Below are 16517 nucleotides of genomic sequence, written 5' to 3' on the forward strand. Positions count from 1 at the left end.
CTACCACTTAGATACTTCTGAATCATTTTACTCCGTTAGGAACCTTCTTAAGCAGAAAAGACTTTTCGACCGCAGTCCCTGTTGTACTGCTGGTCTCATTAAAAGAAAGGTGACGAGAAACTGTGTTTCATCATTTTGTCTGGGGATCCTTTGCATGCTTCACTGTACGCAGATAGAAAGAGCAGAAGGCTATTCTCCTTGTTCAGAGAATGGGTTTTGGTCTTAATGACTTTAAGAGTAATTTATAATGTCATCTCCTTCCCCGCAGTGGTGTGAAGATTCATATTTTCCACTGAAGGTGTCTAATAATGTGCTCTGACAGAGCGCTAGACGACCTGTGGATTGCGTGATAGTAATCAGCTGTTGTGTTCGGAGACCATGTGAATTAATTTACACTATTCATTCTAGTATCCTTTGACCACAGTGTTTTTATCTCATTGTCAATAATATCAGATGGATATTATTGACAATAACCCCCCGCCCGTCTTATCTCGCAGAATGGACCGCTGAACCTGAGCATTGCCTCTCTGTTGCTGTCCTCTTTCCCATCTTTTTATTATCATCTCCCCTCCTCTCATTTAGCAGCTCCTCCGCCTCCTATTTCTTTGTTTCAATTCCCGTCTTTGCAATCCCGTCTCTCTTTTCTCTCTACCCTCCCTCTCTCTCGTAATGCTCCTTCAAGGGATAAATACTTGGATGTGCTCGGCTGCTGTTACTTCTTCTACAGTGATTGACTTTCTTTCTTTAGGTTTTCATCATTCACATTCCACCCCCACGGCGCTCTTTCATTTCTTTGTAAACTTTGTCCGCCCACAGCCACCGGTATGTTTATGACCTAAAATTAAATTCCCTCTTGGCAATCATTTTCCAAGCATATGGGGGGGTGGGGTGGGGGGGAGTGGGGGGGAATGTAGCCCGGCATATTCTCGAAACACTTAAAGCAAACGGATCCTGCTTCTCTTTCCATCACTGAAACACCCATCATGCATTCCTGCTGAGAGTTGGCTACAAAAAGATGGCCAAGAATCTCATGGTGCAAGCCATTTTTTCTGAAGAGCTTTATGTTCTTTTTTAGCCACGCTACGTGGCTCTAGGGTGGCAGTGTCGGTCCAACACTTTGGTCTTAAAAATCTTAAAAGCTATTGGATGGATTGCCATGAAACTTAATACAGACATTACGCCACAAGGCACTCTTTAGCGGCGGTAGGAGACGCACCGGGCGTTCCAATAACTACAATGTAAACCCATCTGTGGCAACAGTAAACACACAGGGAAAGTGCTGTGATTTACGTATCATAAAGAGCAAAAGAGACACACCGGGCGAGCGGGAGGGCTTTCATCCAGAGGCCGCTGTTCGTGTCCCATGCGTTACGTTTCACTTTCACTTTACAATCAGCTGATTGTCACAACAGTCACATTTTCACTGTAAAAACGTAGTAATTTTAAGCCCAACCATATTGTTTTTTCCTAAACCTAACTATAGAGGTTTTGTTGCCTCATCCAAAGCAAGTGTTTTTTGTTTAATTCACAACATTAAGCACGTGTTTACTGTGACCAAAAAGTGACGCAGAGGGGTCTGACAAAGCCTCCGTATGTGACGAGTTGGGATAAGAACGTGTTCACGGTCTCCAGAGGATGTAGCACTACTGAATTTTGCGATCCATCAATCAGCCATCATCAGGTCAAAATTGTAATTTTCACAGTACTTTGGTTTCTTACCAAATACCTGCAAAACTAATGCCTTTGTGTTTAGCGCTAATTGGGAAATGTTAGCATGATAACATGCTATGGTGGACATGGTAAATACCTGCCAACCATAAGCATCTTAGCATTGTCATTGTAAGCATGTTAGCATGCTGATGTTTTATCATTGAGCCAAAGTACAGCCTCCCAGAGCCATTAACATGGCTGTAGACACATAGTCGTGTTGATTTGCTGCTGTGTGACACTTCAATCTTGTCCACGTTTTCAACCAACGCTACATTATCAGAGTTCTACTCCTAAGACCTTGCATATGTGTCATGACCAGGGTGTTTATGTGACTAACGGTGTGTACCAACCTGCATCCATGGACCTTTGTGTGGTGTCGTATATCGTGGGAGAGTTAAGAGGGTGAGGGAGTGTTTGTGTCTGGTTGCTTTTTACTGCATGTGAGTGTGTGAGAATTGAAAGTTTAATATGATGAAACCCTAGAAGCCTCCGTTTCACAGGAGCACACACTAGGGCCTTTGAACAGAGCACCAATGGAACGGCGGTCTCTGTGGTTGTCATGGAAATGACAGATGTGACAGCTGGAGGGGGTATTATGGGGTATTTGGATTTGTTGTGTGACAAGTAGAGCGTCACCTAATCTTGTGCCTCTTCACTGTTTGTTCCCACAGACCTATCTCCTGGGAATCATCGTCTCCATATGTGGGAACGTCCTCATCAGCATTTCACTCAACATACAGGTAGGAAGCGCTGGAATCCAGCTGTACAACAGACACACACAGCAGGCACATGATGCCTGTAAAGACTCTTTTTCCTACTCTCTTAGTGCTGCTAGACTGCCTCTCTCTGTGTGTTCATCAGGATCCGAGTGAACGTAGGCACCGACTGTGTGATCTGCTGACTTGTTCACCGCAGGCGTTGTGCAGCAGACGGCAGACACGACTGTGTATTAAAAGCCTATTTGAATTAGAATAGAAGAGAATGTTCAAACATCTATTTCATTTTAAATTTGTGGTAAGCAATAAAAGTGTCCAGTAAAGTAATCAAACAGCAAATTGTTTGCACTTTGTGTCTGGACCTGATTATAATACTTCATAATTATGCTCCCTGATGCCTTGTCAGCACTATTTCAAGTGAAGTGCAATTGTTTTTGAGTTGCACACTTTTAAATAATCGACCCAAGAGAATAGATGTTATCAACTAAATATAATTAATTAATTAATAATCACGATTTTGGCTTCCCACAATTAAATGAACTTGAAAGACTGCGATATTGACGTTTATAATACGTGCTCCACTCATAGAAAACTCTGCTGCATAAATCAACTGTTCCTAAACTAACAGCTAGAGATCAACCGTCAATCAGCAGCCGATCGAAGCCGGCCGGTTTTCAGCAGTCTCTTATATCCGATCTTTTGCCGGTTACACACACACACATGTACAGCCTCCACGTTATGTTTGTACGTCGGCACACAGCGGCACAGTCAGTAACGTCACACACACGACATGTCGCTGGTGTGGAAGTTCTTCAGTGTGAGTGAAGAAGACATAAAGCTGCAATTTGTCACAACTGTAAATCCAAAATAAGCCGTGGAGGAACAAGCTTTAAAACATGTGGAACAACTAACTTAATCAGACACTTGTAATTTGTTGCCATGATGCTGCTCAGAGTAATCAAAGAGACCGGCTTGTCTGCCAACAGCACGACGCTAAGGAGCTCCGTTAACCGATGTTCCATTGAGTTACATTATGCTGCGTTCAGACTCTACTCAGTAAAAGTGAGTACTGGGCGATGGTAAATTATAACACTATCATGATGCGTTCAAATTTAATCTTGTAAAATGTAGTTTTCGGTGAGAAACTTGGTCAAATCCAGTTGTTTGAAGGAGATGTTTTCACACCAATATAAAATAGAGTGAAATATGACCTGTTTATCTTCCTAACACTCTAAGCAGCTTATAATATATAATTAGAACTACTTATGACAAGATGTTTTTTTAATCAAGGCAAATATTGAAATAAAAATACTATAATTTATTTCACAATCATTTGAATTGTGTGTTATTATGCAAATAACCACTATAGATGACAGTAATAGCACATGCAAAAACTCTTTTGATGCAGGTGCAGAAACTGAGGTGTTTGTGGCAGGGTGTGTGAGACAGATGGTGAGGGCGTGACAACTTGTGTTCAATTACATGTGAAAAAGTGCCGGTGTAAGCTTGCAAAGATAGAACTATTAATGATTATGAAGTGTACATTTGCGTTGGCCTTGTACAGCTTCCCACCTCATTGATTTGCTTAATTGGTGTCATGCCTCTTCTGAGATGAAATACTAATCAGCAGATGGTGTTATGGTGTGTTTAGAGTTGTGTGAGTGTAATGCTGTATGTAAGGTTTATCTGTATTTGTGTATGTTTGAGTTTGTGTTCCTGTTCCCTCTCCTCCTGACAGAAATATGCCCACGTCCGTCAGTCTCAGCGTGGCTCCAAGCCCTACTACACCTCCGTGCTGTGGTGGAGCGGTGTGGTTCTCATGGGTGTCGGGGAGCTGGGAAACTTTGCTGCCTACGGCTTCGCCCCAGCATCGCTCATAGCCCCGCTGGGCTGCGTGTCTGTCATAGGTAAGTGCGACCTTTCCCCCCCCCCCTCATACATTATCCATGCATGAAGGCAGGAGGAAAGGTTGCTTCCCTTGGGAGCAACAGGAAACATTGCCATGCTGAAAGTCTGTTTTATCTGGAAAAAAAACTCACTCAAATGCATCAAGAATACAGAAGGAGAGCTGTAGTACAGTACAGATACTTCACCTTTCCAAAAGTTCAATATGAAATCTCAGTGACTCAGGTTTTTCATAGATATGGTCACTCCAAAAAAAGTTTTAGTAGTTTCAGTTTTACTTTAAAACCATTATCAGTAACAGACACAATTGTGTCATGATCTTTTCTATAATCTCGTTTAAGAATCAAGTCCATACGAGTACCGTACCAATATGGATCCATTTACTATTTACTGGAAAACATTGTAGAACGGATCCTAAAAAGATCTGTCAAAAATTAGGAAGAATCTAATCGAAGAGATGAAGTTTATGACAATATGGGACTGCAAGAAGACTTATTTCATATCCACTTAAGGGATAATGTACAGCGAGCCGGTCATTGTTGTGAAAGAATCCCAGACAGGGCGATGCTGCAGCTGGTGGACCCCGACACAAAGCAGAGGGGTCTCTCATCGCCCTCATCAGAATCAAGTATTCAACACAGCCGTGTAATAAAGATATATACAGTATATTAGGGCTGTCAAAGTTAACGCAATAATTATATGTTAATGCAAGTTTATTTTAACGTCATTCATTTCCATAACACATTAAGCCAATCAATCTTTCGGAGGTTGTAGTGGGCTCAGTTTTACTACCATATGAAACTAGAAAACCTAAGGAATCCATTGGTACCAACCATGTCTGACTGTCGCGAAGGAGGTTAAATAACGCTCCAAACTTACGCAACATTATGGCAATGAAATCATGGCCATTTTCAAAGGGGTCCCCTTGACCTCAAGATATGTGAATGAAAACGGGTTCTATGGGTACCCACGAGTCTCCTCTTTACAGACATGCCCACTTTATAATAATCACATGCAGTTTGTGGCAAGTCATAGTCAAGTCAGCACACTGACACACTGACAGCTGTTGTTGCCTGTTGGGCTGCAGTTTATCATGTTATGATTTGAGCATAATTTTTATGCTAAATGCAGTACCTGTGAGGGTTTCTGGAAAATACTTGTCATTGTTTTGTGTTAATTGATTTCCAATAATAAATAAATACATACATTTGCATAAAGCAGCATATTTGTCCACTCCCATGTTGATACGAGTATTTATGAGAGAGCTATTTACATCTTGTGTATCACGACTACATATCTCTCTTCGCTTGCGAGGCTGATTCACCTCTTTCAGTGGAGTCTCTGACGCACACAAACTTTGCTTTCAAAAAGAAACTTCCAATTGTTGCTCTACAGCCTTACACAGCAGGTCAGCGTGTAGATACATGTTCATTTTTTCCAAATTCCAAGTTTATATCGAGCACTGGATCCAGAAGATGAATATATACATTTCCACCCTTCAAATTTTATGAGTGATTCAGGAAGTCCAACTACTTCTGACATTATAAATCCAACCAAACCCACTCCAGGAATGATCATTTTTACAGCCCACAGTGTGAACTACTAAAGCTGTCATGAACCAAGCCGGGTTCATTAGCCAATCAAAACAAAGCCTGCCCGGTTGCTACAGCTAGCAGCGGCTCAATGCAAACACAGGTTAAATATTGAGCAGGTTCACTTCTTGCCTCTCGCCACCGATCACTCAGCGCGCTGGAGGTGGTGGTGAGTCATGGATATAAATGACAGCTATTACCCCGACGCTTCAAAACGATTTCCCTGTAGTCACGTCTCACAAGTGGATGAATGGTTTAAATAAAGCACTGAACCAAACCACAAATCTTGTTAAGAAGGCTGCACCTCTTGTCCATTGTAGTTTTGCATGGCAGTCGCTCCAGAGAGCATTAACCTCCCAATGCTGCGTCGGTGCGTGTAAAGCCGACACGATGACGTTCTTTAAAGTATTAACAATTACTGTACTCATCATTATTATCCCTATAAAAACCACTAATTGCCAGACACTAGTGTAGCATTGGAGTGTGCACGAATAATATGCAGCTCTTGAAGAATTAATGAAGGGAGAGGCGAAGAGGTGAGAGGAGGGGAAGGAGAGGAAGATGTGACACAGTCTGTCCTCCTCGGAGCTAACAAGTAGGAGCTGAGGAGAGGGGAAATGTGCAGGTTGCCGTCTGCCATTGTGACTCCATTTCTCACCTCCCGCTGAGTCACATATTGTACGCAAATGAGCACACACAAAAGCGTGAGTAACTAGTGTGTAAAAACACCCAGGTCTAGCGGACTTTTTCGACCAGAGATGCTTCACAAACACACACCTCCTGCGGCGCTGTTGTGCCTGTTTTCCAAGAGCTGTGTGAAGGCTCAGAGGGGGGGGGGGGACAGACAGCGGGAGGCCTCGGGTGAGTAAACAAGAGGGAGGCAAGTGGTTGGATGTTGGATGGGTAGAAGAGAGGAGAAGATGGCGAGGTGAAAGGAAGGAAAGGGAGAGAGAGGAGAGGAATGAAATAAGACAACAGGCAGAGATATACAGCGAGTGGAAAGCAGAGGCAGAGGAGGAGCGGGACTGATGACGCCGCTGTCATCCGCCTGTCCCTGCATGTCACGCCGGCACGCTGACACTCCATGGAGAGCAATTACCGCTGTCTCCATCCACAGAGCCCACCGGTCTCCATTAGGAATGACAGCATCACCCCAAATGCTGTTGTATGGAGCAGAGCATCGGCTCCCTCCGTCAGATACCATGTCATCACATGCTAGAGAGGAGGGAGGCTGGAAAGGTGGAAATAAACAGAGACCACACTGCATCAGCATCGCTCGCAGATGTTAGCCCTGCAGCACTGAATCATTGACTAAGATGAGTTGTTATCCAGCCCAGTCGCACAGCAGTTCGGGAAATAGTCACGAAATTTTATTTATTGATTTGCGTACATAGACACAAATTTTGATTTTTTTTTCGTGATGGTCAGCAAGAAATCAATTTGTATGTGATCCACGTAATTGTGAACCGGGAAGTATAGAGAGTAGCCACGTAGGGAGGAGGCCGGGGTGATTGGGTGGGTCAAAAAACACGGGACATTGGACATTGAGCGGACATTGACACGTGCATCACGTGTTGCTGGACATTCGTAGGAAAATGCACAAAAATTACGTTGTTGAAAGTCGTGCTGAGCGTCGCGAAAAAAAAGGTAAATTTGTGTCTATGTACACGAATCAAATAGATTAAATTTCGAGACAATTTCACGAAATAGACTGGATTTAAAATGTGTCGTATCCACGTGAAACCTCCGCCGTTTTTTACTTTTTTGTTTCGCCTCGCTGCATCCGACTGCGGTTTGTTTTGGTTGACGGATACGGAACAGATATGACGTCACGTTACTCAGACTACAACAATAAAAGCGGTAACTTCCTTCTACCTCCGCATAGACTCAAATTAAGTAAATATATCGATTCTGGCATTAAAAAAATCTATTTCAAAATCGTAAAAAAAAAAAAAAAATTGATACATATGTGAATACATTTTTTTTTCTCACCCCTAGTTTCTGTGGGGGAGAGTTACTCCCTTTGGCATGGACTTTTGGCTTTGTAACTCTGCAGACCTTTTACATCCACAAAAAACTATTAAACACTAAAGGAAAGGGAAAAAGCACAGAAACATAATAAAAAAGTTTGGTTTGTCATTCAGGCTCACAACTAGAACTTTTGATGGTATAACATCTAATATTACATTTCAAAACTCCAAAACTGTTGCTGGAAATTTCTGAAAGCCGGTCTTTATACTTATGTTTTCACAGGACGGGGAAGCTTTCAACAGTCACCATTTTTGTGTCTTTGTGTTCACACAGTATTTGTGTTCTTCTATTTGATCTTGTCTGGGAGATGACAAGTTCAATTTTCGCTGCTTTCATCCACTCATGTCAGATCCGGGTGGTGAAAGAATGTTTGACATGGTGTGTTTTCCCAGAGGGAGGTTCCCATTACTACACATCACATCACACACACACACACCCATAAACACACAGGAGCAGTGACAGAACTATGCACCCCAGAGGTTACCTCAGTTCTCATTTTATCAAGCCGTGTGAATCTCACTTTGTACGGTGTTGCTATGGTTACTTGTTAGATCCAGCTGGTCCCAGAGGCAAAGCAGGAGTCCTAAATGTATACGCGAACACGCTCGCAGTATGAAATATTTAACGACTGACTGTTTCATCAGAATACCAACGAGAGTCTTTATAAACTTCCAATTTGACAGTAATGTCCCTGAAGGCATCACGCACCACCATGCCTTGTTTCACACGTCTCCTCTGAAAGACACTATCATTATGATTTTGTCTAAAGACACTGAGCATACTTGAGGCGAAATTTAGCTTTGATTCAACTTGAATTTTCCTTATTTTTTGTCTATGGTAAAGCGTTTCATGTCTTGGGTTTATTAGCGTTGCCTAAAATCAGCCCTCAGGTGGAAGCATTTTGCTAATAAAACTGCAATTGTGCTCTACAGTCACTGTTTAAAGAGGACCTATTATGCTCATTTTCAGGTGCATACTCATAATTCAGGTTTCTATAAGAACATGTTTACATCAAAAGACGCTTTACTTTTCTCAACTTAACTCTACAATTATTTGTGCAATAATTCAACTGTGCAATACTCTATCATTAATATACTGTACATTTCAAGAAATATTTGTATTTAATTATTATTTATACCATTCTTGCATTTATATTTAACACACTTAATAGATCCCACTTCTCAGCATTTTGTATTTACTCATTTGCTCTGTGGTTATATGTTGTATATTGCATGTCTTAATGCAAATATTTGTACATTTCTTATATTATTATTTCTTATTTTTATTATTTACTTTTATTCTCTACATACATTGTGTTATTATGTACATAATTGACATATTACATATTCCTTTTTTCTATTTTCTTACATTTCTTTATGTTTATATAAGAGCAATTGTAAAGTCCCAATTTCCCCCCGGGGATCAATAAAGCATTTCTGATTCATACCGACTGTTGTGATTGGTCAACCGAACCAAACTCTTCGGACTCCGCTCCAGCTCCGCTCTACCTAGCGTTGTTTGAGGGCGTGCCAAACTAGCCGCTTGGCAGGTATTATGCAAATGTATTTACTTGGTGACATCACCACATTACGGAAGAAAAGGCGGGACTTTAATCAAGGCATTTCAGTGTGTCAGTGGGAGAGAGTAACTGGCTTTGGCGTGGACTTTGTAACCCTGCAGATATTTTACATGCTCAAAAAAGCTATATAACGCACTAAAGGAAAGAGAAAAAGCACAAAAGCATAATAGGTCCCCTTTAACATCCGTATTGACAACCTGTGTGTCATGCAACAACACCGCAGTAATCCCATTGGTGACATGCTGTTTATGCTCCGTGGCTAATCTCCTTATGATGGTGGCAGAGCCTGCACACAAACTCAGACTGCGTGTCTGACTGTTTTTCAATATTTTCCAGCATTTTTTTTTTTCGTTCAATTTGTCTGTCTCTGTCTGCGTGCCATCACCTGCACGCCCGTCTGGCTGGCTGGCTGGCTGGCTGGCTGGCTCGCTGCGGTTGTGTCCAAAATCTCCCAGCAAACACAGCTGGCTGTGCTGAAATATTGGTGGAAAAAAATAACAATAAAACAACAGAAAAGGATGTAAAATGAGGCACTTAGTTGGACCTCCAATATGGCAGCCACAGTGTATTTTGTAAAGTGACCTCCTCACTGGGCTGCTGCTGTCACTTGCATATCTATTTGCCTCGCCGTCAGCCTGTCCACCGCCTGTTTGTTTATCTGTCTCAGGCAGTTAGTCTGTCTCTGTGGCCACCCATCTGTGTATCTGTTAATCGGCATGTCTGTGTGTCCGCATGCATATCTGTCTGTCTCGCTATCCGTCTCTGCGACAGCCCAAATGCTGCATGTTTATCCGCCTCCCTCGGTTCGGTGCACGCCCCGTGGGTACATTAAGAAGACTGTAATCTGAGCCTCAGCTCATGCGAAACTGATTGCTTTTCAGCGTTGCCGTTTCTGACAATGATATTGATGAAAGGGTTCATGAAAAACGTGTCAAGGAATGGCATCTTGCCGTAATTCGCTGCTGCTGTTATGAAGTCCTAATGAGCTCCATTTATCTAAGCAAGCTGACAGATTTGATCGGGCTGATCAATATAAACATGTCAAGCATTGCATGTATATTTATGTAGACATGCATTTACACATGCATGGCTGATTGCTTTGTGTGTACGTGCATATGATGTGTACATACTATAACGTAGGTTTAACCCCCAGATATCCAAAATAAGACAGAAAAATAATCAATATTCTAACCTGTCACTTTAAAAAAAACTTACTGGAAACCACTTGGAGAGCCAGATAGCCTGCTACCCTCGCTACAAAATGCACAAGATAAACAAAACACAGCCGCGATTCATTTTTATCAAATAACAGTAATCAAATCCAAAGGGTATGGTTCATACTCAAAAGACAATACAGACGATATATCCATTAATGAGAAACAAAACTCAAATCCTGAGTCAGTCCAAATAAGAAAACCAAATGTCCTTTAAATCAGGGGTGACATTTGGTCAAACATACGGCCTGAGGGGCCAGAACCGGCCCGCCAAAGGGTTCAATCCGGCCCACTGGATGACTTTGCAAAGTGTGCAGAGAAGTCATTAATTCTAATATTTCAATAAAATGCACTGCTATTCCTATTTAAACACTGGGGGTGTCGCTGTCCTAATAAGACTAACGGGCCATGCTGGATACGCTATTACAGATCCCACGACAGGCTGCGTGACACAGCACTGTCAAGCATGGGCTTCTGTTCATGCAGGAGCCACCGTTGGAAAATATCTTTGTCAAAAAGGAGAAAAGTGGACACAGAAAAATGGACCACTTCTATTTCTTCATAGAGGTAAATGGGAAGCTAGTGTGCTTGGTATGTTCACAGCACCTTTCAGTGCTCAAGGAATATAATATTCGACGCCATTATCGGACTCATCGTGGTGAAAAATACAAAAAATGTGCGAGGAGAACTGAGAACAGAGAAGATGAATGAATTGTTGGTAGGTTTGAGGAAACAGCAGTCTGTTTTTAGTCTTAGCCGACTGTTCATCTCTTTTGGAAATGGATTTTGTTCATTAACTGTGAAAATTTCAGGAATGCACTCGTACACTAAAAGAAAGCAAAAACTTTGTTGTCGTGATTTATTAAAGCAGTGGTTTTACTGGTACCGGCCCACTTGAGATCAAATTGGGCTGTATGTATGTGGCCCATCAACTAAAATGAGTTTGACACGCCTGCTTTAAATCATTTCATTAAAGGAGGACTACAGATAAATGTCAGTATTTTACTAAAAGATTTGTGGGGTGAGGGTGAATGTGTGTGTGAATGTCCGTTCCAATCTGAATGAACCCAGTTCAGTTCAATCCAATTCAGTGTGTGAAGGTTTAGGTGTTTAGGGGGGGTTTGGAGAAAAAGATAGAGAAGCCTGGAGAGTTTCAGTAAAGGAGACTTATCTTGACGGCCCAACAAAGGCAAGGAGACCGCAGCTGCTTCCAAACAGGTCCAAGACTCCAGTCCTCCACCTGCTCCGGGGATCAGCACACCTCCAGCAGAGCCTTGTTGTTCAAGAAACTTTATTGAATCCAGTCGGTTCTTAGCTCACTTGCTGCTCAGTTTACTATTATACAGTATATGTCAACTGTTTTCTTTTAAGAGCAAAGAAACTGAATTTAACTTCAAATGATCTCCTCCTTCAGCCACTCTCACTCCTCTTTCTCTGCTCTCCTCCATGTTGCTTTAGTTAATTGATTTCCCCTCCACCAGCTCACAGGTGTGTCTCATTTATCTCCTTCCCCACCTTCTTTTCCTGTCTGGATGGAAAAGGGCTATTCTGGACGTTTTTCTCTCTTTTCCCCTTTTCTGCTACACTATATACAATATCAATCAATCAATCAAACTTTATTTATCAACTTTCGAACAAATCAAATGCACTTCAAAATGCTTCATAAGCGATTGACAAATAAATTGATAAATGTCTTAACGATCAACAGTTACTCAAAGTAGTAAAATGTTGACAAAACAAAATGAGTAAAATAGAGTGTAAAATAGTATAAATAATAAAATTGTAAAACACTACATGAAAGACTAAATATATGTTGTTTTTTTTAGTTTACGTTTGAAAATATCAATATTTTCAGCTCAGATCCTCTGGAAGGCTGTTCCAGTGTAAAGGCTGGAAGCAGCATCGCCACATCTTTTTGTTGTGCTTTGTGTCTTCCTGGTTCCTAAACCAAAAGCATTTGTGAGAGGTAGTCTGGTGCACGGCCATGCAGTGCCTTATAAACTTTATCTGTAACTGCTTATGCAGTCGCTGGGGGGGGGGGGGCTGGAGCCGATCCCAGCTGACATTGGGCGAAGGCAGTGTACACCCTGGACAGGTCGCCAGACTATCACACGGCTGACACACAGAGAGAGACAACCATTCACACTGACATTCACACCTACGGGTAATTAGAGTCAACAATTAACCTGCATGTCTATGGACTGTGGGAGGAATCCGGAGAAAACCAACGCTAACACGGGGAGAACATGCAAACTCCACAAAGAAGGGCTGAAAGTCGGGTTTGAACCTGCGACCCTCTTGCTGTGTGGCGACAGTGCTAACCACTGCACCACCGTGCCGCCCGCCTTATAAATTAATAACAGGATTTTAAAATCAATACGAAAACTAAACAGGTAACCAGTGTGAAGACATTAAAATAGGCGTAATATATATGAGAAATTACAGTGATATTTTCACGTTGCACGCTGCACAGTAAAATCAAATTACTCCTAACCCAATAACAGCATACATGTATACAGCCAGTCTGTTTGCAACACTAGTGATGTAATTGATATGAAGTCAATATTCAGTCAAGTATCTGACCTTGCTTGTGATTAAACTGACACCAAAAAATAAATAAATCCAGAATATGAGGTATTGATTGCTTTGTTATTGTGATAAAAAAAACAACAGAGATCTACAATTCAAATTATTTGGTGTCCAGACTGTGTTATAATTGTATCTGATTGCTTTTTTAAACACATACAGTGTGAGATAAAACTGTGTACGAGCTCAGATTATATTCTAGTAGACTGAATAGTAACTGTGGCATGTTTTATTGGCGGTTAAACTAACAGGAATGTATTTTCTCTTCCCAGCCAGCGCCGTCATATCTGTGTTTTTCCTCAAGGAGACGGTGCGCGCCTCTGACATCGTTGGTAAGCAAACACTGGATCATTCTGGATCACTGAGGACATCCTCTCAGATTGCTGCTGTGACTTATTGAGAAGTAACATTTTTAGAGTTCAGGTACATCAGTGTGACTTCACAGATCATCTCTGTGTGACAGAGGAAGCATATTTCAGTTTGCCTGAGATAAAAATATTTTATTTACTAGTAGTGTTTCTGCCAGTGGAGAAAAAAAAGGCACAATCTGTTCAACAGACAGACCTATCCTATTATATTGTTTTATGAAAAGCTATTGTTTGTCATAACAATTTGTAGAGTGCTCTTAAATGCCACGGTCGTGATGGTCGTCACAATGAACGGTCATTACAACTGCTAGATTGGAAATTTATATCAGCCCTGCACACCGTTGCTTTCCAGGATTAATCATCAGCACATTTTGCCCGTTTCGCTATCGTCTTGTAATTGCTGATGAGTGACATTATCAGCCACATATTGGAAACACTGAATTGAATGAATGTTTTATTTATAAAAGGGTTCTGCTGTTCTAGTTTTGCATTCACATATGAATTAGAGACAGAACCATTTTACCACAATCTCACCACTCTCCGCCCTCTCTTTCTTCCACAGGTGGCACCCTGGCAATAACAGGAACGTATGTCCTGGTGACCTTTGCCCCCCACACCACCACACACATCACAGCCCATCTGGTCCAGTACTACGTCATGAGCTGGCACTTCCTGCTTTACCTCGTAAGTAACCCTTTAAAACCCTCCAGCCTGACTCCAGTAATATTTATGTGTACATAAGCATGCTCTTGTTTCCTTGGAGCTACTGTTTGTATGTGCACATGGGTTGCTGTATATGGTACGTTTAGCAGCACAGCACTGAAATGTCCTGTACTGTAGCCTATATATATATATATATACCAGCTCCTGTCGTGCTGTTAACCTTTAACCTCCCTGTGGAGAGGAGCAAGAGGAGGGCTACTTTTAAGGGTTAATTAAAGTATTTAATGTATATTAATCCTCTGTAAAAGAGGAGTTGAAGTACAGTTGATGAATAACCTGACCTCAGAGAACGATGTAATAATTAATCCTTGCAACCTTGAAAGATATCCTGTTCTTCTTGTTTTTCTTTGTGTTTCATGGAGTTTATGTAGTGGCGAGTCCATTAAAACAAGGATTGTCCATGTTTTTGCAAAACAAATATAAATACTGACCCCACCTCATGGTCTGCCGGTGCATTAACACTCACCCGTATGCTCTCCCACTCCAGTTTCGCCTCAGGCAGGGATGGCATAAACACAGCTGTTACCATAGCGACGGATTTGGCACAGAGCCGAAACAAAGTGTTTTTTTCAAAAAGCTGCTCATCACAAAAATGCAAATGTTGACACTAGTCTTTGTCGAAAACACCTTGGATGTTTTTAAAGGAGGAATTCAGCAGTAGAAGGTCTTATCCTGCTGCTTTTCCATTGATGCCAGGACTCCCGTGATAGCAGCAGAGATAGAGCGAGAGAGGAAGCTCTGTGTTTTCCTCGTCTCAGGTTAAACTTCTCTTGTAGAAATACAGTGCTGAGTGGGGAGTAAAGAGAAGCACTGTTTTGTGCTAGAAAGGGACACCTTTGATCTGTTATTCAGGAAACTAGTAGCAGAACACCACTGAGGATCTGTAGCCTATTGCATTTATGATATTTATATAGTTTTCTTTATGTACAGTATTTACTTCTATAAAAACCTGAAAAGAAATCCTTCTATCATTTTGTTGAGACTTCGTTGATTCAACTTTTATTTTTACATCATTTTGTCACCAAAATTTTGCGTAAGTGTGGAGTGTTATTTAGGCTCCTTCGAGCCCGCTACAACCTAAAAGTTGCGTTAATGTGTTGAAGAAATTAGTGGCGGTAAAACAAATTTGCGTTTATATCGCCTTAAATTTGCCAGCCCTATACTTATTAATATTATATTCCATTTCTGCCAATAGATCCCCCTAAATGCTACACACTGTTCCTTTAAACACTTGAATATGATCACACCAAAACTCTCTCCAAAACCCAAATATTCCCTTTACTGTTTGTGGAACAACCGATTATCTGCACATCAAACAAGGCAGAGATGAACCTAAAATGATAACAGCCATAGCAGTAGTGTAAACAGTGAATGTGTGCCCTGGGTAGCAGTGCCATCATTATTCAGGACACATCATTTCTCTCAACCATATTCAACCCTTGAATCTAGTCCTGTAATGTAAACACACTCAGAAATAAACAATTTTTAAAAAAGCAGATATTGGATGGAAAACAAATGTTCAAGCAGATATCAGGAAAATACAGATGGGCGGACAGATGTTTTCATATTGAGGTGGTCTTGCTGCCTCTGGCTGCAGTGATCGATGGTGTGTAAAAGGATATGCTGTTTTCCATTTCTGGCAACGCATTGTGAATGCTCATCAGCCTGCGGAGGAACAACCTCCGACTGTACGGGATGAACTGTAGCTGGTGATTAATCAGAGGGAAATGAAATATCCAACACTGTCTTCTCATTATTTTCAGGGGTCGTACTATTGAATTGTTTCATCTGGAAGACTATTAAACAGTGTTGGTGTCATTGACAGTGTGTGTAGTGTCAAGTGGTGTATGTTTTTCTAAATCCATTGAAATAAGCCCTCTATTTAACATATTTCTAGAGATACAGGTGGTGGTTTTAAGAGACATTTAAAGGTCAGCTTGCCCTTTTTCCCCTCAGTTCTACTTTTGTCCTCCTTTCCTATTCTCCATCCATTAGAGCTGGGTGACGTTATATCAGAGGTCTTTGAGCTGAATGCTGTTGGACTCACAAGGACAGTCCTCCTCATTAAAGACTGTGGCAATCCATTTCATTTT

At 41.5% G+C, this 16517-nt stretch overlaps 1 protein-coding gene across 1 annotated transcript in view; it reads left to right on the forward strand.

The window, feature by feature from the left end:
* nipal2 (NIPA like domain containing 2) overlaps window positions 1–16517 on the forward strand; it is a 32670-nt gene that overhangs the window by 9783 nt on the left and 6370 nt on the right. Inside the window, exons 2-5 of the mRNA XM_074654558.1 lie at window positions 2382–2450; window positions 4165–4333; window positions 13606–13665; window positions 14264–14385. Coding sequence (XP_074510659.1) covers window positions 2382–2450; window positions 4165–4333; window positions 13606–13665; window positions 14264–14385 — 420 coding nt within the window. The remainder of the gene's footprint in view (window positions 1–2381; window positions 2451–4164; window positions 4334–13605; window positions 13666–14263; window positions 14386–16517) is intronic.

Source organism: Sebastes fasciatus, chromosome 12 (genome assembly GCF_043250625.1).
Source record: "Sebastes fasciatus isolate fSebFas1 chromosome 12, fSebFas1.pri, whole genome shotgun sequence".
Taxonomy (NCBI): Eukaryota; Metazoa; Chordata; class Actinopteri; order Perciformes; family Sebastidae; genus Sebastes; species Sebastes fasciatus.